The sequence below is a fragment of the Leucoraja erinacea genome, chromosome 33 (genome assembly GCF_028641065.1).
Source record: "Leucoraja erinacea ecotype New England chromosome 33, Leri_hhj_1, whole genome shotgun sequence".
Taxonomy (NCBI): Eukaryota; Metazoa; Chordata; class Chondrichthyes; order Rajiformes; family Rajidae; genus Leucoraja; species Leucoraja erinaceus.
The window spans coordinates 1,687,372-1,715,034 of NC_073409.1; the positions used below are offsets into that span (position 1 = coordinate 1,687,372).

The 27,663-nt window shown below is 42.7% G+C and overlaps 1 protein-coding gene across 4 annotated transcripts in view; it reads right to left on the reverse strand.

The window, feature by feature from the left end:
• The window catches only part of LOC129712537 (transmembrane 6 superfamily member 1-like), a 45,981-nt gene that overhangs the window by 12,562 nt on the left and 5,756 nt on the right, over positions 1–27,663 (reverse strand). For 3 of the 4 annotated variants that reach the window (XM_055661019.1, XM_055661018.1, XM_055661016.1), the window contains exons 3-10: positions 13,759–13,865; positions 13,540–13,637; positions 11,546–11,649; positions 9,143–9,225; positions 7,992–8,110; positions 4,922–5,026; positions 3,515–3,607; positions 1,218–1,337 (exon numbers count right to left, since the gene is read on the reverse strand). In XM_055661019.1, coding sequence (XP_055516994.1) covers positions 1,218–1,337; positions 3,515–3,607; positions 4,922–5,026; positions 7,992–8,110; positions 9,143–9,225; positions 11,546–11,649; positions 13,540–13,637; positions 13,759–13,865 — 829 coding nt within the window. Of the gene's footprint in view, positions 1–1,217; positions 1,338–3,514; positions 3,608–4,921; positions 5,027–7,991; positions 8,111–9,142; positions 9,226–11,545; positions 11,650–13,539; positions 13,638–13,758; positions 13,866–15,785; positions 16,275–27,663 lie in introns of those variants that run through there. The other variant, XM_055661017.1, reaches the window with a different exon arrangement.

The following is a 27,663-nucleotide window of genomic DNA, read 5'->3' on the forward strand; positions in this document are numbered from 1 at the left end:
AGTAACTCAGCGGGTCAGGCAGCATCTCTGGAGAACATGGATAGGTGACGTTTCACAGAGTGCTGGAGCAACTCAGCAGGTTAGGCAGCATCTGTGGAGAACATGGATAGGTGACGTTTCACAGAGTGCTGGAGCAACTCAGTGGGTCAGGCAGCATCTGTGGAGAACATGGATAGGTGACGTTTCACAGAGTGCTGGAGTAACTCAGCGGGTCAGGCAGCATCTCTGGAGAACATATATGAGCCCCATCCTCAGACTGATTGTAGAGGGGAGTTTAAGAAGAAAGGCACAGTGTTTCTACAGAGTGCTTAGTCTCTGGGCGTCAGTGGCTGTGCGAGTGTTGCTGTGTTGTAAAAACTCCATCAAGGCTAGGCATAAAATCTCCTAACACGGCCGAGAAATTTAGAGACGATTGTCTCACCCCCACCTCAGACTATTAGTTCTCGACCAATCTACTGATTATTAAGTAGTTTGTAGACAAATAACCCAACAGCCTTCACGTGCAAACGCACAGACAAAGGCTGGTTGTATTTAGGGTGGCACGGTGATGCAGCGGTGTAGTTGCTGCCTCACAGCGCCAGAGACCCGGGTTTAAATCCTGACCACGGGTGCTGTCTGTACGGAATTTGTATGTTCTCCCTGTGACAGCTTGGGCGTCTCCGGTTTCCTCCCACATTCCAAAGACGTGCACGTTTGCAGGTTAATTGGCTTCTGTAAATTGCCCTTTGTGTTTAGGATTGAACAGGTGATTGTAGATTGGCGGGGACAATGGGCTGAAGGGTCTGTTTCCATGTTGTATTTCTAAACTAAACTAAACATATTCCACACTGGCCCCTGCAGAACTCGGCATTACATATATTTCTGTAGAAATAAAGAACTGCAGATGCTGCTTAATACACAAAAAGACACAAAGTGCTGGAGCAACTCAGCAGGTCAGGCACATTCCTGGAGAATATAATTAGGTGGCGTTTCAGGTGGAACGTGTTTCTTCAGAACTCAAGGAAGTAGAAGCAAAGTGTTTACACGTGAAATACAACATGCTCTTATTGAGGAGACGAGAGACAGCTGGAGGAAGGAACTGCAGATGCTGGTTTAAACCGAAGATAGACACAAAAAGCTGGGGTAATTCTATGGGACAGGCAGCATCTCTGGAGAGAAGGAGTGGGTGATGTTTCGGGTCGAGACCCTTCTTCAGACTCTTCGAGGGACAATTGTACCTGTGCAAGGCCTCCAGCGTGCAGTAGAGCCAAGTCTGGGAGCCAGGAACATCCAGGAACCAGAAGACCATACAGTGCTCCACCGCTGAAAGGGACAGAGTAGAACATGTACACCAGCATCTGACAGGAAGACAAAAGAAAGTATGAGGAAAAAAGGTCACCAATAATTAAGATATTAAGGTTTAAAAGAATGATCACAGGAATGAATGGGTTAAACTTAGACGGCACTGGGCCTGTACTCGCTGAAGTTTAGAACAATGAGAGGAGACCTCATTGAAACATACTGAATACTGAAAGGCTTGGATAGAGTGAATGTGGAGAGGATGTTTCCACTAGTGGGAGAGTCCAGGAGTAGAAGTCTTAGCCTCAGCATTAAAGGACGTTCCTTTAGGAAGGAGATGAGGATGAATTTCTTTAGTCAGAGGGTGGCGAATCTGTGGAATTATTTACCACAGAAGGCTGTGGAGACCAAGTCAGTGGATATTTTTTAGGCAGATATAGATAGATTCTTGATTAGTATGCGTGTCAGAGGTTATGGGGAGAAGGCAGGAGAATTGGGTTAGGAGGGGGAGATAGATCAGCCGTGATTGAATGGCGGAGTAGACTTGATGGGCCGAATGGCCTAATTCTACTCCTATCACATGACCTTATGTCCTTATGATATACACAATATGCTGGAGTAGCTCAGCGGGTCAAGCAGGATCTCTGGATGAAAAGAGTAGATGGCTGCCCCTAAAATTATTACTTTGGTTAGGCCGCATTTGGAGTATTGTGTGCAGTTCTGGTCACCACATTACAGGAATATGTGGATGCTTTGGAGAGGATGTTGAGGAGGTTTACCAGAATGTTGCCTGAATTAGGGGGTATCAGACACTTTAAAAAATATATTTGTGGGAATAAAATAGTTGGAACATTATCACAAAATTTTGAAAATTGTTTAATTCACCCTTCATTATGTGGATAACACTTATCTCTCTTAAACCCCTGTCCCACGGTACGAGTTCATTCCAAGAGCTCTACCGAGTTTGCCCTGATTCGAACTCGGAGATTTACGGTAATGGCCACTCGTCGGTACTCAGGGCTCTAATGGATATTTTTCAACATGTTGAAAAATCTTCACGAGTCTTCCCGTGCTTACCTGCAATTAGCGAGTTTTCCCGAGTACCTGCCGTTAGCGTTAGGAGCCGCTAAGCGATGTCCCCGAGCTCCGACGTAACCGCTACGTTCATTCTCCATATATTTACCACGAGTTTGATTTTTTTTAAAACTTAGGAGAGCTCTTGGAATGAACTCGTACCGTGTGACAGGGCTATTAAATAGCTCAATGGTCTTTCCAAACAAGTACCTCTATCGGTTTCAGGTGACTGCCCATCTGTGCTGTGGATCTCCCCGTTCTTCAGCATGAAAGAGTCTTGAAAACCTCCCATTATCTCAACATCTCAGGTCTCATCATCCCAAAGTCTCAGTTCAACACTACCACTTGTTTGCGAATATAATGCCTTCTAATTCCAGCACTAAATGGTCGAGCTTTGATGTAAAGATTATGTCCTCTAGTACTCTGTCCCCCATCAGAGAAATGAACTCCTCTTACCAACTCACTTTCAACAAAGACCTAGAATGTCCTAAATCTTCCATATGCACTAACTTTCAACTAACGGTGAAGTTTACAAGAGCCAATTCACCAACCAGCATAGCTTCAGCCCGTTGAGTCCATGCCAACCATCAATCACCTGTTCACACTAGTTTAGTCTAGTTTAGATTAGTTTAGAGACACAGCATGAAAACAGGCCCTTCGGCCCACTGAGTCCGTGCCGACTAGCGACCCCCATACACTAGCATTATATTACACACTAGGGACAATTACATTTTTTTTACCAAAACCAATTCATCTACAAACCCGCTCGTTTTTGGAGTGTGGGAGGAAACTGGAGCACCCGGAGAAAACCCACACAGGTCAGGGGAAGAACGTACAAACTCCGTACAGACAGCACCCGTAGTCAGGAAGGAACCCGGGTCTCTAACGCTGTAAGGCAGCAACTCTACCGCTGCACCACCTGCACCGTTTAGATCTATATCATTCCACTTTTACATCCATTCCCTACATACTGGCGGCAATTTACAGTGGCAAATCTAAATCAAACCCACCGGAGCACTCGAGAGAAGGCCCATGTGGTCACAGAGAGAACGTGCAAACTCCACACAGACATGATCCAAAGTCACGATCCAATGCTAGTTGCTGGAATTATGAGGCAGCAGCACCAATTGCCACTCATATAACGAGACAGGCCTGGAGTTACCTGTATCTTTGGATAAGCCGCAGGATCTCTCAGGTACGGCTCTTGTTGTTGCAGGTATTGCCGACACACCTTGGCGGGACAGTCTAAAGCCACCTAGGACCAACAAGAAACATTTAGCACATGAATTGAACTGACCGGTTGCTTATGTCCTGGTACAGCAACTCCAGCTGGAGGCTGCAGAGAGAGGTGGACACAGTGCGGTCCATCACAGAAACCATCACACCCACCATCGAAAGCAGCTGCATGAGGTAACACACTGGAAAGCATAGATGGTGGGTGAGGGAGAGAAAGTTGAATGGAGATGTACGGGGCAATTTTAATTCAGAATTTACGGGGGCCTGGAAAGTTTTGCCAGGGTGGTGGTGGAAGCAGATATGATGTGGTGTTTAAGAGGCTTTTGGATAGGCACATGGAAGTGCATGGAATAGCGGGAATGTTCAAGAAGGAACTGCAGATGCTGGAAAATCGAAGGTAGACAGAAATGCTGGAGAAACTCAGCGGGATGCGGCAGCATCTATGGAGCGAAAGAAATAGGCAACGTTTCGGGCCGAAACCGTTCTTCAGACTGACAAATTCTTCTTCGGAATTTTTGTCTACCATGGAATATAGGGATATGGCAGATGAGATCAGTTTAACTTGGCCCCATGCTCCTAGACTCTCCCACTACTGAGTTTAGGATGAGGGGACCTCATTGAAACTTACCGAATAGTGAAAGGCTTGGATAGAGTGAATGTAAAGTTTATGTTTCCACTAGTGGGAGAGTCTAGGATCAGAGGCCATAGCCTCAGAATAAAAGGATATACCTTTAGAAAGATGAGGAGGAATTTCTTTAGTCAGTGTAGTGAATCTGTGGAATACATTCCCACGTCATTGGGTATTTTTAAGGTGGAGATTGACAGATTCTTGGTTAGTATGGGTGTCAGGGGTTATGGGTAGAAGGAGAATAGGGTTGAGAGGGACAGATAGATCAGCCATGATTGAATGGCAGAGTAGACTTGATGGGCCGAATGGCCTAATTCTGCTCCTGGAACTGATACTGATAACATCCTCTCCATAGTGTGGAGATTCATTAGATGTGGCCCTTGTGGCCAAGGGGATCAGAGGGTATGGAGAGAAGGCAGGTACGAAGGGCTGAATGGCCTACTCCTGCACCTAATTTCTATGTTTCTATGTTTCTATGTTTCTATATCCACTCTCTCTAGGCCTCTAGAAGCCATTACAGAACCCACTAAACCAGAGTGGAGGAGACTGATTGTCAAATCAAAGACACTGTTTAAAAAGTAACTGGTTGGATCCATGGCAATTGAATAAGTTAACACAAAGCTGAAAGCTGCTCAATCTTATACCTTTGACTTCTAATTATATTGTGGTGGTGTGGAGATTAGGGAGTAAAGATGCTTTCCTCACCAATCCTCTGAAGATACTGAAGCTGGTGGTGAAGAGGAGTGATACGGCCAGCGCCAGGTCCAGCGGTCTCTGCATCAGGGTCCTCTTATGGACCATCTCAATCTCCTGAAACGTTGGAAACCATGCTTTACTTCAAACACTTCATCGCACGATTTAAAGCTTACGATCGCTGGTGATAATCAACAACCAAAGAGGCTTAGTGGTAGAGTTGCTACCTCACAGTGCCAAAGACCAGGGTTCCATCCTGGCTTCAGGTGCTATCTATGCAGAGTTTGCACGTTCTCCCTGTGACCAGGTGCGCTGAGTCTTGCTCATCAAGAATCACCGTTTTGTTTTCCAAGTGGATCTTTGTATTGTATTGTATTCAATTGTATTCAAATTTATTGTCATTGTCTCAATTTGAGACAACGAAATGAATTTCCCTTACAGGCAGTATCATAAAAAAAAAAAAAAAATCATAACAAAAATAAATAAATAATAAATAAATAATAAAACAGATTAAAAATAAAATTGAAATTGAAATTGAATTAAAAAAAAAATCTTGGCCACTTTAGCCTTTGTTGCAAAGATCATGGTCCTCAGTAGCACTGCATGCCAAGGGGTGAGTATGGGCAACAGCTGATACTGTGAGCCGTTCAGCCAATTTCCCCCCACCCTAACTGAAATACAATTACATCTGCAGGCATAAATACAATATTATGAGGTCAGATTGTGTGGGACAGTACATCTAAAAGTTGCACCACTCTATCAGCACCAAACTCACTTGGGACTTAGAGTGATAGACTGATACAGCATGGAAACAGGCCCCTTGGCCCAACTTGCCCACAGCGGCCAACATGTCCCAGCTAAACTAGTCCCGCCTGCCAGTGGTTGGCCCATATCCCTCCACACCTGTCATATCCATGTACCTATCTAACTGTTTCTTAAACATTGGAATAGTCCCTTCCTTATCAACCTCCTCCGGCAGCTTGTTCCATACACTCACCAGCCTTTGTGTGAAAAAGTTACCCCTCAGATACCTATTAAATCTTTTTCCCTTCACCTTAAACCTATGTCCTCTGGTCTTTGATTCCCCCACGTTGGGCAAGAGACTCTGTGCATCTACCCAATCTATTTATCTCGTGATTGTATACACCTCTATAAGATCACCCATCATTCTCCTGCACTCCAACGATTAGAGTCCCAGGCTACTCAACCTCACACCCTCTAGTCCTGGCAACATCCTCGTAAATCTTCTCTGTACCATCGAGCTTGACAACATCTTTTCTATAACATGGTGTCCAGAACTGAACACAATACTCTAAATACTTCTTGCCAGACCCCAGACCATGTTAAAAATAGATTGTTCACATACCAGCCACGTCAATACTAACTGTCTGGTGGTGGAAAAGCATTGCGAGGAGTGGAATAGACTTAAATCCAAGCTGAATTAATCGCAAATAATTTTGATCTTATTCTCTGGTTGAATTATTCTCTGGTGTTCTGGCTATTTTTTACTGTGGAATAAGTTAGTATTGTAATAGATAATGGTGAAGTATAGTAGGCTAGGCACAATGACTGTGAGAAAAGTTACCATTAGCGGTAACAATTCCGTGCAATCTCCCCTGTGTGAAGTACCATGTTCATGACGAGACATTTAGAATTAATACATAATGTTGCATTAAATCTTAAAACGACTATGTAGGCATATCATAATTTGCACATAAAGTAGTTACTCGCACCCTTAAGCACACTCCACTATATAAGACTCAAGGTGCGGCACGGTGGTGTAGCGGGTAGAGCTGTTGCCTCACAGCACCAGAGACCCGGGTTCGATCCTGACTACGGGTGCTGTCTGTATGGAGTTTGTACGTTCTCACCGTGAAGGTGAAGGTTTTCTCCGGGTGCTCCGGTACAGGTTTGTAGGTCAAAATAGTACCTTCGGTAAAATTGTAAATCGTCCCTAGTGTGTGGGATAGTATTAGTATACGGGATGATCGCTGGTCTGCACGGACTCGGTGGGCCGAAGGGCCAGTTTCCTCGCCGTATCTCTAATGTATAAAGTTGGTACTCATCTGACCATAACTTCAACTCTGCATTCTCACGTACAATAGGAACCTTTCACATCTTACTTCCCAAGGATCTTTCCACCTCTATCTTAAAAATAACCAACTGCCTATTGAGGAAGAGAGCTCAGACTGATGAACCTTCGAGAAAAGGAACTTGCCTCATCTCTGTCCAACTGACTGGTTCCTCATGTTTAATCAGTAATTGCTGGTTCTATGTTCTCCCACTAAAGAATACATTCTCTCAGCGTCCATGTTGTCAAACCAGCACAGAATCTTATATGTTTCCATCACCCTTGTACAATCCCAGCCTGTCCAAATGTTCCTCATAAGACGAAGATAGACACAAAATGCTGGAGGAACTCAGCGGGTCAGGCAACATCTCTGGAGAAAAGGAATAGGTAACATTTCGAGTCTTCATGCCTGGAACATCACCTATTCCTTTTCTCCCGAGATGCTGCCTGCCCCGCTGAGTTACTCTAGCATTTTGTGTCCATCTTCAGTAAAAACCAGCACCTGCAGTTCCTTCCTGCACATTTTGTTTCCTCATAAGATAATTGTCACAGTAAATGAAAATGAAAAATACAAACTCTAACTGTCGAATATTTGAAATATTGGACATTTTTGGGATGTGGGAGGAAACCAGAGCACCCAGAGAAAACCCACGTGGTCACTGGGAGAACACACACTGCGGGGCCAGTTTCAAGTATTTTAAATAGATTTAATTATTTGTAAGGATACAAAATCTTCTACCATGAATTCTGCACAAGGTGGGGGTGGATTCAGAGACTGGTGAACATTGAGCAGCTAAATGGACATTTTAGGTCATGCATTTTTAATAATAGTATATAAGTATTAATCCAACCACCCCATGTTATTTACTGTCATTTTCCCTTCTCCATTGAAAATGTTGACTGAATGCCTCTTGGACAGAGTGGGTTTGCTTCTCAGCGCATGCAGCATTGACACTTGCACCAAGGTTAATAGTACAAGAAGACACGCAATCACAGACTCGTGATACTAACCTTAGGTGTCGACTCGTTCGGTAAAGGCTGGTTGCAGATGTGAAGAACAGCCCACATTGGAAGAACAAAGTAAGGGATGATCAGGAGACTGGCAGGGCCAACTTTGGTGCCATACTTTCCTATCGAAGCAAAGATTCAGAACTAAGTTTTAGATGAGAGATACAGTGTGGAAACAGGCCACTTGGCCCACACTGACCTTCCATCATCCATTCATTATCCCATTTTCTCATCCACTCCCCGACTTCTCCCGCCCGAGTTGCGGGGTCGAAGAGCTCCTGGAGCGGGGCCTAACATCACCGCCCCGCGCGGCTTGGAATGGAATCTGCGAGCGCACGCTGGGGGCTCTAACACCAAGACCCGGTGTGCGACCTTCCATCATCCATTAATGGCCGTTAATCGCCATCGCCAGCCGGGGGCTTTGACTTTGACTCCACATCGGGGGGGGGGGGGGGGGAGAGTGCAGTGGAGAGGTAAGTTTATTTTGCCTTCCATCACAATGTGGGGGAGGTTTATGTAAAATGTAGTTATGTTGTGTCTGGGGTCGATTTGTGTGTAATGTATGGCCGCAGAAACGGCATTTCGTTTGGACCTCCAGGGGTCCAAATGACAATTAAATTGACTATTAAATTGACTATTGACAACAGGGGTAATTTACAAAGGGCCAATTAACCTACAAACCTGCAAGTCTTTGGGGGGTCGCAGGAAACAGGGGCACCCGGAGGAAACCCACGTTGTCACAGGGAGAACGTGCAAACTCCGCACCACAGCGCCTGAAGTCAGGATCGAACCTGGGTCTCTGGCACTGTGAGAGATCATGCCAGCATGCCACTGTGCTGCCCGAGTTGTGTGGCTTACAACTTACTATTAAAAGTATGTAATAATAGGGGCACAATTGCTTCTCCCTTCATCCTTTTCCACATTTTAGCCTTAGAACCTCTAGATCACGTTCAGTTTAAATCCTATATTTCATAAAAGGATTTCTCTGTTACCCACAGTTCAAACAATAAAATAATTGGATAGAGAGAATGAGTGGGAAAGATAAGGGGATAGTCACACTTTAATTTAATCCAGAATAACTCAAAGAAATAGCAAAGAAAACTCATGCAAGGTCAAATGCAGGATACAGAGACCCGTGAAAAGTTTGTTCCTACCAACAAGGTTTCCAGAGACAAATACTACAGTACTCATCAGAATCGATCCAACCCAGAACAAGCCAATAGTCCTGTAACTCTGCCTGAAAAACAAAGCAGCAATCTCATACACAATCCCAGACTAACGCATGTCTTTAGCCAGAGGGTGGAGAATATGAGGAATTCATTGCCACAGATGGCTGTGGAGGCCAAGTTAATAGATATTTTTAAGGTAGAGATTGATAGTATTTTAATTAGTAACGGAGTCGAGTTATGGGTAGAAGGCAGGAGAATGGGATTGAGAGGGAAAAATAGATCAGCCATGATTGAATGGGCCAAATGGTCCAATTCCTCTCCTAGAACGTATGATCTTAGGAACATCAAAAAGCAGAACATGTAAAAAATTACTGAACAAGTAAGACTTGTTTAGCAAACATCCACAAAGATATAGCAGAACATTTCCAGTGAAAGAAATTCCCCTCTTCTTTAAAATAGAACTTTTGTAATAGACATATTTGTTATGGTGCTGATTTGTTTTAACAGAGGTTGCATTCATAGAACACTTTGCATTGCTGTCTTGCCTCTCGGTGCCTCTTGTTCCCCTTCGATAACTACTTCTGCTCTCCTGAAGGTCTTAAATCATGCTGAGGTTCCCACTTCTGCAAACCTCTCAAGTGTCCACGTTTTATTATGTGTGTATGGATCCAGCTGCTGGAAGAGGTAGTTGAGTTGGGTACTATCACAATGTTTAAAAAACATTTGGACAGGTGACATTTGATCAGCCATGATCATATTGAATGGCTCGAAGGGTCGAATGGCCTACTGCACCTATTTTCTATGTTACATGGATAGGACAGGTTTAGAGGAATATCGGTCAAACGCAGGAAGGTGGGACTAGAATAGAAGGGGGGTCTTTGCTAGTGTGGGCAAGTTGGGCTGAGGGGCCTGTTTTCACGCTGTAAGGCTCTATGTGTAACAAGGAACTGCTGATGCTGGTCTAAACCGAAGATAGACACAAAAGCTGGAGTAACTCAGCGGGACAGGCAGAATCTCTGGAGAGAAGAATGGGTGATGTTTTGGGTTGACCAAGAAAACTTCAGTCGAACAATTTTCCAAGAAACACTGATATTGCAATAAATAAGGTGAGATATTGACAGAAGCTGTTCCTTGCTTTAAATCAGGTTGAATTATAAACATTCTGGTTTAGTCTGTGCTGCAATTTTAATGAAAATGCCACAGGCTTTAAATAAGAGCATGCTACTGAACCAAAAGCAGCCAGAATTAAATGATATCGCATGAAGGTTCACATTGCCCCGTTATCTACCACGTTATCACCAGATGGTGCAAACATTTGATTCGTAGAACAAGAAACCATTCAACAAGGTAAACCTCAACGGTTTTTTTTCTCCCAGAAGCAAGGAATTAGAAAGACGATGAGGTGCCAGTTAAAATAAATTGAGCACAGATACCCAATTAAAGTAGATCAAATTTCGTTTTTTTAGTTTTGTTTTAGAGATATAGCGCAGAAACAGGCCCATCAAGTCCATATCGACTAGCGATCCCCGCACATTAACAGAAGCCTACACACAAGTATACAAACCCAAGCCAATTAGTCCACAAACCTTACGTCTTTGGAGTGTGGGAAGAAACGGAAGATCTCGGAGAAAACAGGTCACAGGGAGAATGTACAAACTCCGTACTGACAGCACCCGTAGTCGAGATCGAACCCGGGTCTCCGGCGCTGCAAGTGCTGTAAGGCAGCAACTCTACCGCTGCGCCCACTCCTCCTCTTCTAAACTAAAACTCTTAATCTGGTGAATTTCCGCTGCACTCTCTCCAGCGGTATCACACCCTTCCTATAGTGTGGTGACAAGAACTACATCCAGTACTCCAGCTGAGGTCTGGACAACGGTTTGTCTGAAAAAGGGTCTCAACCCAAAACGTCACCTATTCTCATTCTCCAGGGATGCTGCCTGGCCTGGAGAATTACTCCAGTATTTTATGCCTGGCTTCAAGGGTTTATAAAGTTGGAAGAAAACTTCCCTCCCTTGGATTCAACACCTGGATAGAATGAATGTGGAGAGGATATTTCCACTAGTGGGAGAGTCTAGGACCAGAGGCCATAGCCTCAGAATTAAAGGATGTTCCTTTAGAACGGAGATGAGGAGGAATTATTTTAGTCAGAGGGTGGTGAATATGTGGGACTCATTGCCATGGGGACCGTCAATGGGTATTTTTAAGGCGGAGATTGACAGATTCTTGAATAGTGACAGTATCAGGGGTTATAGGGAGAAAGCAGATGAATGGGGTTGAGAGGGAAGGTTAGCTCAACCACGTTTGAATGGCGGAGAAGACGTAATGGGCCTAATTCTGCTGCTAGAATTTATGGATAGTGTTAATGTGAGGGGCGTTTATGCAACTTACTCCCAGGCAATCGCTGCAACCATCAAGAGATACATCAGGTAGTGTGCTGAACCATCCCAGTAACAAATCATGTGGCCATGGCCTGTGCTCAGGTACGGTTCACCCTGTATAATAAAAACAAAAGGCCAATGATTCTTGGTTAGTTCAGATGTCAAGGGTTATAGGGAGAAGGCAGGAGAATGGGGTTGAGAGGGACAGATAGATCAGCCATGATTGAATGGCGGAGTAGACTTGCTGGGCCGAATGGCCTAATTCTGCTCCTACAACTTATGAACAATAATAGCATTTACACACGCCCATACATTTAGCACTAGGCTTTACTGCTTGCCCTGCTAATGTATTTTTCATACTCAGTGGCATCACATATTCAAGGCAAGATCATAACTTTAAAGCTATTTATCCTGTAAGAATTCAGCTTATTAATTATGAAGTGTCTAAAAGATGTCTGGTCCTTGTCCAATGAAGTGTATTTGATTACATGGGTATTAGATGTCCAGCATTGGTTTAATGACACCATAAATAATGTCACAGGCAAGTTGGTAATGAACGTTCACTAACTAACTTTGCTTTGAACCAGATGAAACATGCGTTATTCCACATTTACGAGCACTACATTTTTTCATTACTACTTATGATGATGCAATGAAGAACACTAGGCCAGCAAAAATCATCGGGACCGAGGTTGAGTGAAGGAGATAAGGCACAAAGTGCTGGAGTAACTCAGTGAGTCAGACAGCATCTCTGGAGAGAAGGAATAGGTAACGTTTCGGGTCAGAACCCTTCTTCAGATACGGTTTGAACTCTTCTTCAAGGAGAATTTGGAACCTGTAATTTCAGAATAGATTTCCATCAGCTGAAAAGATTTATTAGGCATGAAATAAAATCTGTGAATTGTGTTCAGTGCAATACCTTCACAGGAACATTGTATTCAAGATGCCCAGAGACTCATAAACTGGAAGAGCAATTGTATGTTTACTAAACTCTGCTGTAATATATCATAAAAAGACTGATTGGAAAAGGACTAGCATATCTAAAATGAATGTTACAGTCTCAGTGCATCCTCAAACCTCACAACAAGTTGAACACATTTTAAGTGAACTTGGTGTTTTAAAATAAAAGGTAGGTTTTCCAGATGGTATATTTAAACCATCTTCAAATTCCTACTTCCAATATAATTTCCATTTTTATCAATCTTTGTGTCATCAATAAACAATACAATGTTGACTTAACATTATTGTTTTAATGCAACTTCAAAAATTCCAAGCATAGCTGTCAAAATACTCATGAAGATAACAGACTAATCGCATTTGACTGTGGGATGAACACCAAATAATTGGAGGGTTTAATTCATTGCATGTATCTCCTATGACACATGCTCCACTAAGACCCATATGAAAACTGCCTTCCTAATCCCAAACGAACTTTGTACTAATCTTCTCTTACAAGATTAGATTGAAAATGTGGTGCTGAACTTTCACTATTGTCATTTGAAAACACAATGCAAAACTGCTAGAGATGAATGACAGTATCAACTATTTCAATAGTGAACAATCGAGTCACAAAGGCAACTCCCAAGTAGAGTCTTTATGCAATGAAGAAGGTTTGACTTGCAGTATATTATTATTTTAGAGTTTAAATTCATACACACAAATCTCAGCAACTGATTATACAAGCAAAATGTGCTCCTGTTCCACCGTATGTAGTATTGTATATGGACATAACATGCTGGAGTAACTCAGCAGGAGAGGCAGCATCTTTGGAGAGAGGAATGGAGGACGTTTCGGATCGAGACAGGTTTGAAGAAGGGTCTCGACCCAAAACATCACCCATTCCTTCTCTCCAAAGATGCTGACTGCCCCACTGAGTTACTCTAGCACTTTGTGTCTATCTTTGGTTTAAACCAGGATCTGCAGTTCCTTCAGACACATTATTGAAATATTGTTCTATGTTCTACAGTAATCACTTTCTGAATATTACACACTATATCTGCTTACCTCTTTAAGGTAGTGTGTCATGTACCCATCAATAAGTCCATCCTGCTCAAGTCCAATAATAAGATCCACCACACTAGTGAATGCAAACACCGTGTAAACTATCAGGAAGAAAATAGTACAGTTACTATGGGATCTATTTCAGAGATTTTACCAGCATAAATTACACAGATGGGTTGCATTTTCACATGGGTACGTTTAGCAGAGTCATGTTTTACTCACCGTAGAATAAATGATCCTTTGGAGGTTTTTTTTTAACCAGGAAAAATGCCACTATTGCAATAGAAATCAGGATCAAAAATGCAACAATAAGGATTGTCCATGGGTTGCTAAAATGAAAATAAAATTCACAATTTAAAAATAGGTGTATTTCCTTTTTATTACATATCATTTTGCAACACTCTTAAAGGAAGAATACACCCAATGAAAATGTGACACAAAAATACATAGAGAATTATAAGAAGGTCAACCAATAAAGAGGCTGCATCACAGAGGGGAGAGAAGTTGAGGCAGAGATGCTTTGAGAGAGGATTCCAGATCTTAAAGCTTGGACAGCTGAATGAAAGCCATCAGTTGTACAATTAAGAATTGCTAACATGAGTAACACCAAGTTTGTAGAGTTATGGACCAAGCGCAGGCAGGTGGGACAAGTGCAGCTGGGACATGTTGGCCGGTGTGGGCAAGATGGGCTGAAGGGCCTGTTTCCACACTATATCACTCTATGACTCTATGACAGTAGACCAAGATGCCCCACCTTTACTAGTCCCATTTGGCCACGTTTAGCCCCCATCTCTCAGCCTTTTATGTGACAGATAGTTTTAGAATTCGCCCTGTGTGGGATATCCCCTCCAATTACCTGCCCAAATGTCCTTGAAATGTTGTCATCATTCCTGCCTCAATTACCTCCTCTGGCAACTCGTTCCATATACCCAGCATACTGACACAAAAACATTTTGTTGAGTACTACAAATTCAACACTTCATCAAGATTAGGCGAGAGGAAAATATACTAACAAATTAAATGCTCACAAGAATTAGCAGCACAGGGTGATTGGTTGAATTCATAAAAATAAAATCACTGAGATACTCCAGCATTTTGTGTTTTAGCTCAAGATACCAGCATCTGCAGTTCCTTGTGTCTCCATCACAGGGAGGTGACAGTGCAGAATGTGATAATTCAGACCCGAAATGTCACCTATTCCTTTTCTCCAGCGATGCTGTCTGATCCTTTGAGTTACTCCAGCTTTGGTTTATACCAGCGTCTGCAGTTCCCCTCCTATACACTTTCAATGGATGATACACACCAATCCCACCCCCTCCCCTCCTCCCCTTGGACCTCAGACCTCTTGTCTTTCTTGTAACAGCTTGTGAAGCTACAGATCACAGAGGAACTTGACCAAAGCTTGCTGATCACAACCCCTCTAAAAATGAAAATGCATCATTCTAGCGTGTAACATTTCAGACAAATGTGGGTCCACACAAAGCAGATCCAAGCTGCAGTTCTAGCAACTGTGAAAATGTACAAGGGTTTACCCTACACAAGGCGAACCCGACGTTTAAAACCACCCAACACATAAAAGCTAAACTTAGGCGGGACCAGAATAAAATTTAAAGACGAAGTATAAATATCTGCTACAATGGAAACAGACACAACCTCAATATACACATCGACTAGTAACATCCCACAAAATCATCGCAGGTTAAACAGAGCTCCACTTCACATTGGTAACACACCACCCACTTACTGAAGAAGGGTCTCGACCCGAAACGTCGCCTATTCCTTTTCTCCAGAGATGCTGCCCGACCCGCTGAGTCACTCCAGCATTTTGTGTCGCTGTACATCTTCGGTGTGAACCAGCATCTGCAGTTCCTTCTAACACCCATTTACTTTAATGGACTTTCAACACAACTTCCTCAATCTTGCCCCATTTCAGTCCAGGACAGTCAATACATAAATACATACACATATACCTACACACATGCATACACATATATCGACACATATACCTACACCCATACATACACATATATCGACACATATACCTACACACATACATACACATATATCGACACATATACCTACACACATACATACACATATATCGACACATATACCTACACACATACATACACATATATCGACACATATACCTACACACATACATACACATATACCGACAAACATACATACACATATACTTAAACGCATACCTACACAGTACACACACACCTACACACACACATACATACCTGCTGTTGGTGGACAACGCATTAAAGAGATAGGCCACTGGAATTGACGCAAGGGATAACACAAAAACCCTTGTAGCAGATGAAGCAGCCATAGTTTGCAAAAAAACCCCAATAAATTATAGTTTCTATAGATGAGAGATACGCGGTCTGATCCTTTTTTAATCTCTCCTTGCAGCGATTCCGGTATGTGAGAGTCCGGTGATTGTATTCTCTCTCTGCCTCCGGTCAAGGTTATCGCTCGTTCTCTCTCCAAACAGATCAGTAAACTCCCCTCTCTCGTTGCCTTCAACACCAAAGCAACAACACAATAACATTAATAACGCTGGGGGAGTGTTGTGCCGCGGGTTGTCGCCACTCCTTGATTGGGGATCTGAGCGCTGGAGCTATAGTCGTTGATAATCACATTTGATCTCTGAAGTCAGAAGGTTTCACATCCCCTTGTGCGTCAGCCAGCTGTGTTGTCACTTACAGGGGCGGGTGTCTCTCTGTCCCTCTGTACTAAAGGGTCGCTGCAAACAAGGGAGACGCGTGGGACTGATTTGCATGCACGGTGTGTCTTTTAACATTAAAAACGCTACATGCACGGCCAGCTTTAGTAACCCGTGTTAAAAAGGAAAATGATTCAAGATTTAAGAGTTTATTGTCAAGTGTCCCTGATCGGACAATGAAATTCTTGCTTTGCTTCAGCACAACAGAACATAGTAGGCATGACTACAGAACAGATCAGTGTGTCCATATACCATTATATACATATATACACACATGAATAAATAAACTGATAAAGTGCAAATAAACAGATAATGGGCTATTAATGTTCAGGGTTTTGTCCGAGCCAGGTTTAATGGCTTTGGGGAAGTAGCTATTCCTGAACCTGGTCGTTACAGTCTTCAGGCTCCTGTACCTTCTACCTGAAGGTAGCAGGGAGATGAGTGTGTGGGTCTTTGATGATACTGTTAGCCTTTTTGAGGCTAAATGTGTGTGCGTTCACCCTGTGGCCCAGGTATTTATTTATCCGACAACCTTTACTCGCCCTTTAAGGATCTGATGAGGGAAACCAGAGCTGGCAGCAATACAAAACAAATAGGCATGCAGGTGCAGCAGGCAGTGAAGAAAGCAAATGGTATGTTAGCATTCATAGCAAAAGGATTTGAGTATAAGAGCAGGGAGGTCCTACTGCAGTTGTACAGGGTCTTGGTGAGACCACACCTGAAGTATTACGTACAGTTTTGGTCTCCTAATCTGAGGAAAGACATTCTTGCCATAGAGGGAGTACAGAGAAGGTTCACCAGACTGATACCTGGGATGGCAGGACTTTCATATGAAGAAAGACTGGATAGACTTGGGTTGTACATGCTAGAATTTAGAAGATTGAGGGGGGATCTTATAGAAACTTACAAAATTCTTAAGGGGTTGGACAGGCTAGATGCAGAAAGATTATTCTCAATGTTGGGGAAGTCCAGAACTAGGGGTCACAGATTAAGGATAAGAAGGAAGTCTTTTAGGACCGAGATGAGAAAATCATTTTTTACACAGAGAGTGGTGAATCTGTGGAATTCTCTGCCACAGAAGGTAGTTGAGGTCAGTTCATTGGCTATATTTAAGAGAGAGTTAGATGTGGCCCTTGTGGCTAAAGGGATCAGGGGGTATGGAGAGAAGGCAGGTACAGGATACTGAGTTGGATGATCAGCCATGATCATATCGAATGGTGGTGCAGGCTTGAAGGGCCGAATGGCCTCTACTCCTGAACCTATTTTCTATGTTTCTATGTTTCTAAATGGAAACTCGCAGCAGGCCAGCCAGGCAGCATCTGTGGAAGGAGAAGGGGGGTTAATGTTTCATGTCTGAAGAAGGCTCCCGACCCGAAAGGTCACCCATCCATGTTTTACAAAGATGTTTCCTGACTCGCCGAGTTACTCCAGTATTTTGCGTTTATCTTTGATATAAACCAGCATCTGCAGTTTATATCAAATCTGCTTTTTATTAAGATTTCATGTTTCAGGTGGATGGCCTAAAAGGGCAGATGAAGGACATCAATTTAAAATCTCAACATAGAAAATAGGTGCAGGAATAGGCCATTCGCCCTGTCGAGCCAACATCGCCATTCAATATGATTATGGTTGATCAACCAAAATCAGTACCTCGTTCCTGCTTTTTTCCCCATATCCCTTGATTCCAATAAGAGCTAAATCTAACTCACCCTTGAAAACATCCAGTGAATTGGCCACCACTGCCTTCTGCGGCAGAGAATTGCACTTTTCTTGGGGTGGGAGATTGCAACCTTCACGTGGTCCGCCCTGTTTCGTCCAATGCAATCAACCTGGCGTGCACAATCAAATAAGATCAAATAGAACAAGTTGTCCTCCGACTTTAGGCTGTGCGCTATAAGCATTCTTCTTCTCTCTCTACTGATGGTGTCAGTGCGACTGGGTATTACCGGCCGTTCTGCTTTTATTTCATACACATTTGTGACTTTTTCATATGAGGCTAGACAAGGGAACAAGGGAAATGCAGAAGAGGTTTATGTGTGACATGTAGGCTAAGAAATAAACACACAAAACAGGTCAGCACAGGAACAGGCCCCTGGCCCACATTGTTCATGCCGATCGCGAGGCCAAGATAAACTGATCCCATGGACCACATCCCTCAATTCCCTACATATCCAAGTTCAAGCATGAATTTATTGTCACATGCACCAATTAAGGTACAGTGATATTTAAGTTACCATACAGCCATACTGAGTGAAAAGCAACAATACACACAGCCACATAAAATAAAATTTAACATAAACATCCCCCCCATCCCGCACATAAAACAGACCAAGAAACTCACCTGCTGACTTTCTCCAGCATTTTTTGTCTACTTAAGAAACATCAAGACATACTTTTAAAACATACTTAAAACCATAAAAACAGAGAGGGGACAAACAGACTGTTGGTGAAACAACCCATGTGCCTTTCTAAAAGCCTCTTAAACGCTACTATCGTATCTGCCAGCACCACCACCTCTGGTAGTGCGTTCCAGGCCCCTGCTACTCTTTGTGTAAAGAAAACCTTGCTCTGAAAATCACTTTTAAACTTTGCCTCTCTTATCTTAAAGCCATGTCCTCCAGTCCCCAAGTCTTTGACATTTCATAAAAAAATAGAAAATAGGCGGAGGAGTAGGCCATTCAGCCCCTCGAGCCAGCATGGGTAAGTAATATGATGCATGTGCAGTTATAATCTGATATATTTTCAGTTTAGTAAATTGCAATTTCTTGTAACTTATAAAACCTATTGGGATCAGCTTAGTTTAGTTTAGTTTAGTGACACAGTGCAGAAACAGGCCCTTCGGCCCATCGAGTCCGCACCGGCCAACGATCCCCGTACACCATCCTACACACTAGGAACAATTTTACCAAAACCAATTAACCCACAAACATGTACGTCTTTGGAGTGCGGGAGGAAACCGGAGCTCCCGGAGAAAACCCACACGGTCACTGGGAGAACGTACAAACTCCGTACAGACAGCACCTGTAGTAAGGATGGAACCCGGATCTCTGGCGCTGTAAGGCAGCAACTCTACCGCTGCGCCAGTCAGAAGGGGAAAATGAACATATTCAATGTGCCAAACCATCCTTGTTTCAGCAGGGTGCCCACACTTACCACAGGGCATTTACCTTTGCCAGCTGTGGGCTGGGTGAGACTGACCATGGCACTTGGTGGGAATCCCACAGGGTACATACACCCAGTGACTCTTGGGTGAGTTGGCCTCAGGTGTATCCTGTTCCATCCTCAACTAACATTGACTGCTCACTGCATACAAAGGCTTTTCGAACATCTTGAAATGTTTCTATATGAGACATTGTTGCTTTTAAATATACTTTTAACAATCATTTTAAAATATAGTGCCCGGCTATGTGGTTACAGCTTGTGTTGGTGAACATTTCTCCCTTTGCTAATAGTCCACAGTATCTCATAGATGCACCATTTTGTGCTGCCAGATGTATGGATGATCTAACTGGGGTGCTGAAGATGATTAAAGGATTTCAGATTCAGATTCAACTTTATTGTCATTGTGCAGTGTACAGTACAGAAACAACAGGGATTTGAGACTTGCTCAAGGGGAGATAATGCATGATCAACATGGATTTCCATTTGACATAACCAGGGGAAATAGGTTTAAGGTGTGGGCGGGTGGGGGGAGATTTAATAGGAGCCTGGGGGGGTAATTTTTTTATACAAAGGATGGCGAGGGTATGGAATGAGCTGCCGGAGGAGGTAGTTGAGGCAGGTACAATCGCAATGTTTAAGAAACATTTGTAAAGGTACATGGATAGAATATGTTTAGAGAGATATGGGCCAAATGCAGGCAGGTGGGACTAGTGTAGATGCGGGTTTTTGGCCGGCTTGGGAAGGTTGGGCCAAGGGGACTGTTTTAACACTGTGAGACTCTGACTATCGTGTAATCTATGCTCATGACTCCCTCTGCTGGGGGTTTAGCATGAAGGCTAAATATATGAAAACCCTGCAGTCCTAACTAAAAATGAAAATACTTGCCATCTAAAATCTTTTATTAGATCAGTCATCTAGGCCCATTTGTGAAATCCTTTGCTAATTTTTAAAAAAGCATTTCAAATCTCGGCCAGAACTCATTGATTTTTTAATACAGTTGTTTTCCATTTATCAAAGTTTAAGTGACAAGTCTATTATATAACCTATAATTTTAATTTGCATAAAACCATCCAACACTATATCTGTACACGTGACAACAAGGAAACCAGTGAATAGAAATTGTAATTACCTAACTCCAATTATCTATTTTCAAATATACCTCGTGGTTTCTATGTTAACTCCCATGAGGCTGAAATATGGTGCCTTCTGGCCTGTTGTGGCCACTGGCTCCTCTCATATTCCCACCATTGATGCTGCCTGACCTGCTGAGGTCCTCCAGAACATTTGTGTTTTGCCACGATGAATTCAGCAGGCTTTCTTGAATTGTCAAATAAATTTGTGGAAAATATTTCTGTTTCACGGAACGACTTCTACTTAGATAAATGTGACTGCAGACCCATGATAATGTATATTTCTGATTAATGATGCTCCCCAGATGCCCACACTGAGCATTAATGGATGCACATCTGTACCATGCACGGTTGATGGAGGCAGCTGCTCCAGGTATCAATGAAATGGAGATTGAAATCTCACCACTAGAACACTACCTTGAGGCAAAGATTCTTTAATAGTAAGATTAAACAAGAAGTTTGAAGTTTGATCTGTATTTTATGAGGAGTTACGATGAGGGATTACGTGAAAAACCCACTCAGCACGCATGCGCAGCATACTTCAAAGCAGCGGTGTGGAATCACAGATAGACACAGTTATTGAAGTAAACATCGTAAAGACAAGGAGACATCAGTTTATGAATTTGACCCATATTATTGAGGGTGGGAGCGGAGGGCACGTAATCCCTCATCGTAACTCCGCATAAAATACAGATCAAACTTCAAACTGGTAAGTTCTCGTTTAATCTTACTATTTTACTTCGGAGTCACGTGAGTGATTCCGTGAAGATTTCAAAGCTCTGTGATTTCAAACCGTGTAACAGTTATTACTACAGGTACATCATTGCCGAAGTCTTTGAGGGAGGAAGTGTGTTATCGTAATCAACCAATGAATCTGTTTATGAAAAACAATTCACACACTGGGCTGGAAGGGCTGAAATTGGTGATTAGCGATATTTCTTTGTAAAACAAAGGGCAGAGCTCTTTTCTGCAGTTCTTAAAAATAACTTTTTTTGGAGAGGCAGGGTGTGAGGTGCACTCAGTGGACACGGTAGTGGGGTGGGGGGGGGAGATGAAGGGGGGGGGTTGGGGGCGTAATGGGACTAAAAAGGATGAGCCGTATTTCTCACCAAATCACTGCTCGTTTTGCAAAAAATGCAGAGAATCAAGAATTTTAATCATAAATAAACATTCCTCTACTGCAGTACCACTGTGCCACCACAAGCCATGGTATATTTTGTGCCCTTTACTGTTTATTTATTGTATGTTTATCTGCTGGTTTTTTCCAAGAGTAGTGTACATATTAAGCCCTTTATTTGGTTGTAGCAGAACGTTGGCCCCAACACTGCCCGCCCAGTGTGGTTCACTACAGCAAGGGTTTACTGTAATCCATGCTCCATCTCCCCACCCCCCCCCCCCCCCCCCCCCCCCCCCCGCCCCTCCTCCAAAAGGAAAACCAGATTCTTGTTTCACCTCGGTAGGATTCAGTGCCTGCGCCCAGTTACACCATACCCAGATTACTTAGCTTTAGTGAGATGTATTGAGAGTCAAGAATTCCAGAGACACAAAATAAAAAAAAGACCAATATACAAGATCACGGCTCTTTATTAGTGACTTTTACAATGACCTTTGAAAGGGTGGGTGGGATTTGAGTCGCCTGCTGCAAACGAATGGGAGGTCAGGACTTCCGAACAACTCTTTGGTTGGACAATAGACCCACTGGTCCTCATGACCCCAACAGGTTAAGTCTTGCTGTCTACATGGACAACCTTTGGAAGGGTACGTACTGAGTAACGTCCTGCACCCTGGAAGAGCAGTGTCCAGAGTGGTTACAGTGGGTTTCTGGTGACATCTGATCTGGTCTGTTCCTGTGCTGTACAATTCCATATTCTATGTTCTCTCCCTCTTCACTCCTCTCCCATCAGGCAAGAGGTACAGAAGTTTGAAAACGCACACCTCCAGTTCAGGGGACAGTTTCTTTCCAGCCTTTATCAGGCAACTGAACCGTCCTATCACCAACATGAGAGCATTGCTGAGTACTATCTATCTCATTGGAGACCCTCGGACTATCTTTGATCGGACTTTACTGGACTTTATTTTGCACTAAATGTTATTCACGATATTCCCTTTATCATGTATCTGTAGTGCATCCGTCACCATTCCTGCTAGAAACCCGCAACACTGCATCACTAATGTTTTCAATGATGATGAATGATGAATGAATATATCTGTCATTCCGCTGACTGATTAGCATGCAAGCTTTTCACTGTACCTCGGTACATATGACAAACTCAAACTCAAAGGCACTCTTTGTGCCGGATGCAAAACTCTATAAGGAGGAGACCAATCATGCTAGATGCCTACCCACACATCTGTTTTAGCACTGTTAATTATATCAACTCTTCAAGCTATTTCTCTGTACATTTGGTTGGCATCCTATTACGGTAACCTAGAGGCTCACACCTGACACAATAGGGTCAGGGAAACAATAAGATAAATGTCCCTGTGTAGGAAAGAACTGCAGATGCTGCTTTAAAATCAAAGATAGACAAAACATGCTGGATTAACTCAGCAGGACAGGCAGTATCTCTGGAGAGAAGGAATGTGTGACGTTTCAGGTCAAGACCCTTCTTCAGTCTGAAGAAAGGTTTCAACCGCAAACATCAGCCATTCCTCTCCAGAGATAAATGTCCTTGCCAAGTGATAACAGGAATTGAAAATAGATGGTAACGCAGAGATGCAGAAAGCTACAAATAGAAAAACTGCCTTATGCTGACGTATGAAGCTACAAATCATAGCCGAGGGAGGTAGCAAGCAGACACTGAGGACTTCCTGGTGTCATTTTCTTAACTGTTTGCAGACAAGGAAATAAGGGGAATGCAATGTCATGGTCTTTATCAAACAGTGAGCAGTAACACTCTGCTTCCATGCCCTCAAAATCACATGTATTTCAGTTGAAATAAGGAAAACTGACAAATTTGGTTGAAGAAACATTTAGAAGGACTCACCATATTGTAGTGTAATAGACCTATAGAGCATGGAAACGCCCCCTTCAGCCCTACATCATCACTGCCAATGTCTAATGGAGATAGTCCCACTTGTCTGCACCTGTCCCATATCCCTCCAAACCTTTCCTGTCCATGTACCTGTCTAAATGTCTTTCAAATGTCATAATTGTTTTAACCTCTATCACTTCCTCTGACAGCTCATTCAATTTACACCCCACCTTTCATGAAAAAGCTGTCCCTCATGTCCCCTTTAAATCTTTCCCCTCTCATCTTAAACCTATGCTCTCTAGTTCTGGACTCTCCTAACCTGGGGCAATGACTGTGGCTATTCACTGTATCTATGCCTCTCAGGATTTTATAAACCTCTGTAAGGTCACCCCTCACCTCTGTTTTCCAGGATAGCAACACCTAGCCCATCAAGTCTTTTGTACACCACAAACCTTCGTAAATCTTTTTAGTACGCTTTCCAGTTCAGTTAAGAGTGGGTGTCATAGCCTCAAAATTAAAGGACGTTCTTTTAGGAAGGAGTTGAGGAGAAATTTATTTAGTCAGAGGGTAGTGAATTAGTGGAATTCTTTGCCACAGCGGGCTGTGGTGGCCAAGTCATTATTATCATCCTTTATTGTCATCTTGCAAAGCAACAGTTGTACAGTGTAAAATGATGAGAAGACGTTTCCCAGGGAATACCGGAGCATCGCGCATAAAAACTTAAACATTTCACGCATAAAATAAAAACAATTAAAAAAAAAAATCGGTGGATATTTTAAAGGCAGATATAGATAGGTTTTTGAATAGTACAGGTGTCAGAGGTTATGGGGAGAAGGCAGGATAATGGGGTTAGGAGGGAGAGATAGATCAGCCATGATTGAATGGCGCAGTAGACTCGATGGGCCAAATGGCCTAATTCTACTCCAATTATTTATGACCTTACGTCCTTATAAACAGAAAAAGCAAGGAATGACTGAAAGATTCATGTCAAAAATATAAAGAAACAGTGTTTCCATAGCTATTTATAAAAGAAAGGCACTGCCAAAATCAGCTTTGATCCCATAGAAAGTGATTGCATTATGTGTCAAAAGCACTACTTCACATTCCTTTTTTTTCCATCTCTATCTTAAACTACAATGTTGAATTCCTTGCCCTGATTTTTCTCTTGCTATCCTGTAATTCTTTCTGTGTCTGGTTCTTTAGAATGTGTAGTTGCCCACAGTTCCACTGTTTTATCACATTCACTATGCGCATCCCTGTTAAAAGCTAAACTCAGTTTCAGTAACAGATACTCTTCACTGTATTTATAACCATCTGATTACCAAAGATCTTATAGCGCTATAAGATCTTTGCTGATTACATTGCTGTTCTAGACCACTTCCTGGGCTATTTATATCCTTTGCTTTTCTTTCCTCTTTTTTTTTAGACATATTTTGTTTCTTAACCTTCCTCCATAGTCGGTGACTGTTACCTTTTTCCTATTTATATTGCAAAATGAGTCATAAAAGCACAAGTTTACAGCTAATGGACAAAAATTCTACATTCCAACATGATTTGGGACATGTATGGGACAAGGTTCTGATTACGTATCAGTTTAGGTAGAGACCTAGTTCTTTAAGCTTTCTAAATACTTATGACAATATCCCTGGTAATGACCCTATTACAGTAAACCCTCGTTATAACACAATTACCTGTAATACTTTAGTGAAAAAGTCAATGATTGTCTACTTATTCAGTGTATGCTCCCTCGAAGATGTTTCATGGTGCACAGCACCACATCGCTTGTCTTTAGTAGACCCCTTTTTCCCTGTGACTATGACATGAACTTTGCACATTTAGTCAATTTGTTTTTGCTTCAGTTATTGCCAGGCTGCGTTGCTTCTTTGGTGCACATTCTTGACAAATCAAATGTGCATCAAAACCACATTCTCTGCAGCTGTGATAATGCTGATGAAAGCCTTGTTCAGACTTTTGTATTCAGCTTTTATTTTGACTTTCAGTGTGCGGTAGAGTTACTGCCTCACAGCGCCAGAGACCCAGGTTCCATCCTGACCTCGGGTGCTGTCTGTCAATTCTCCCTGTGACCGCGTGGGTTTTCTCCAGGTCCTCTGGTTTCCTCCCACATTCCAAAGATTGTAGGTTAATTGACTTCTGTAACTTGGCCCTAGTGTGTAGGCTGTAAAAGTTGGATAACATAGAACTAGTGTATGGGTGATCAATGGCGTGTTTCCGAAGGCCTGTTTCCACACTGCATCTCTAAACTGGCTCGAAACAAAACTTTATGCTTCTCACAGTGTGGAAGGCACCCACAGGGACCAAAGGTGGATGAGCGACTAGAGGGCTGTTGCGTCCAAGAAAGGAGATGCTGGCTGCCTGCAACAACCTGGGACTTGCCTGGAACAGACATCTCTCATAAGAACTGGAGTGTGAACTTTGCTAATTGGCTGCAAAACATGGCGTCTCATGCATGCAGGCTCAGTAGACTATTTCTGTATATTTGCTAATCGGGGGTATAACAATACTCTGGATTTTTGTAATGAAAAGTATTTCACTGTATTAGTTTTTACCACAAGTGAGAATATAAGTACCATTGAGATTCTTTTATTGGGTATCCTATTCTGAACATGTTAACCTCTTCCACTAATATCTAAATGACCTTTGGCAATAAATTGTGAGCAAGCTGCTCAGCCATAGGAAGCTGTACATCCTGTCATTGCCAGCTGACCACAAGTAGGGCTGCTGAACAGCGACCAGACCAGAATATGCAGAATTCTTTGGTGCCTAAAACAGCAGTTTGAAGACGTACGATTATATTGAAGTAAAGACTTCAATATTATTGTGATAAATTGTGTGGAGACATATTATCACTGGATTCCATCAGATAATACACAGCTTTGCAAATAGCAGAGGTGGAGTTGAGGAGGTGGGGTTGTTGGGCAAAGTCCCATCGAATGGTGATCATGGCATTCGGCATTAGGAATGACATCCTGAACAAAAAAGATAAACATTTGTATTTACAATACTTGATGGATTTCTGGATCAGCAATAATTATTTGCAGGGAACTTACTCATCCAAAAATACAGCATAACATTACATTAACCTGTAAATGTTATGATCCACAAAGTGTTCTCACTGGTGTTAATCCTGTTTGTACTGAGCAAGCAACCGCATAAAATTGGCAACGCTGTACTTCCCATACAACAGTTTCAACGCTGTTGCTAATCAGTTGTCATGGCGGCAGAATGATTGTTTTTTTCAGCTCAGGAGTATGCTGTTTCCCTGCATCATGTGGCAGAACGTCATGCAGAAATGGACTGCAAGAGTAACTCATGTTTCTAGCAATCTACCCAGTGAGCTTACCTTTTAGGCCTGACTGTTACTAAACTTATTACCTGGGAATTATTCTGAGCAAAGGTGGTGCAGCTGGCAGAATTGCCACCTCACATCACCAGAGACCTAGTATAAGAAGTGTGAAAATGCACACCTCCAGATTAAGTTTCTTCCCAGCTGTTGTCAGGCAACTGAACCATCCTATCACCAACTAGAGAGCGAACCTGTACTACTACCTACCTCATCGGGGAACCCCGGACTATCTTTGATCAGACTTTACTGGCTTTACCTTGCACTAAACATTATTCCTTTATCATGTATCTGTACACTGTGAATGGCTCAATTATAATCATGTGTTGTCTGCCACTAGCTGGTTAGCATGCAACAAAAGCTTTTCCCTGGACCTCGGTACATGTGACAATAAACTAATCTAAACTAAACTAAAAAATCCTGGCCTCGGGTGCTGTCTGTGTGGGTTTTATATCTTCTCCCTTTGTTCGCCTTAGTTCCTTACAGATGCTCAGGTTTCCTCCCACATCATAAAGACGTGCGGGTTTGTAGGTTAATTGCGCTCTGTAAATTGTCCCTGGTGTGTAGGGAGTGGAAGCGAAAGTGGGATAACAGCTAGTAGAGCAGGTGATCGATGGTCAGCGTGGTCTCAGTGGGTTAAAGAGCCTGTTTCCATGCTGTATCTTTCAATTAAATAAAAAATATGTTACTATGGTTGAAAGTAAACTGATGAAAAGTTAAAGTGTTTGAGTGCTAAACTGGTGGATGTGCTATTGTTAGGGT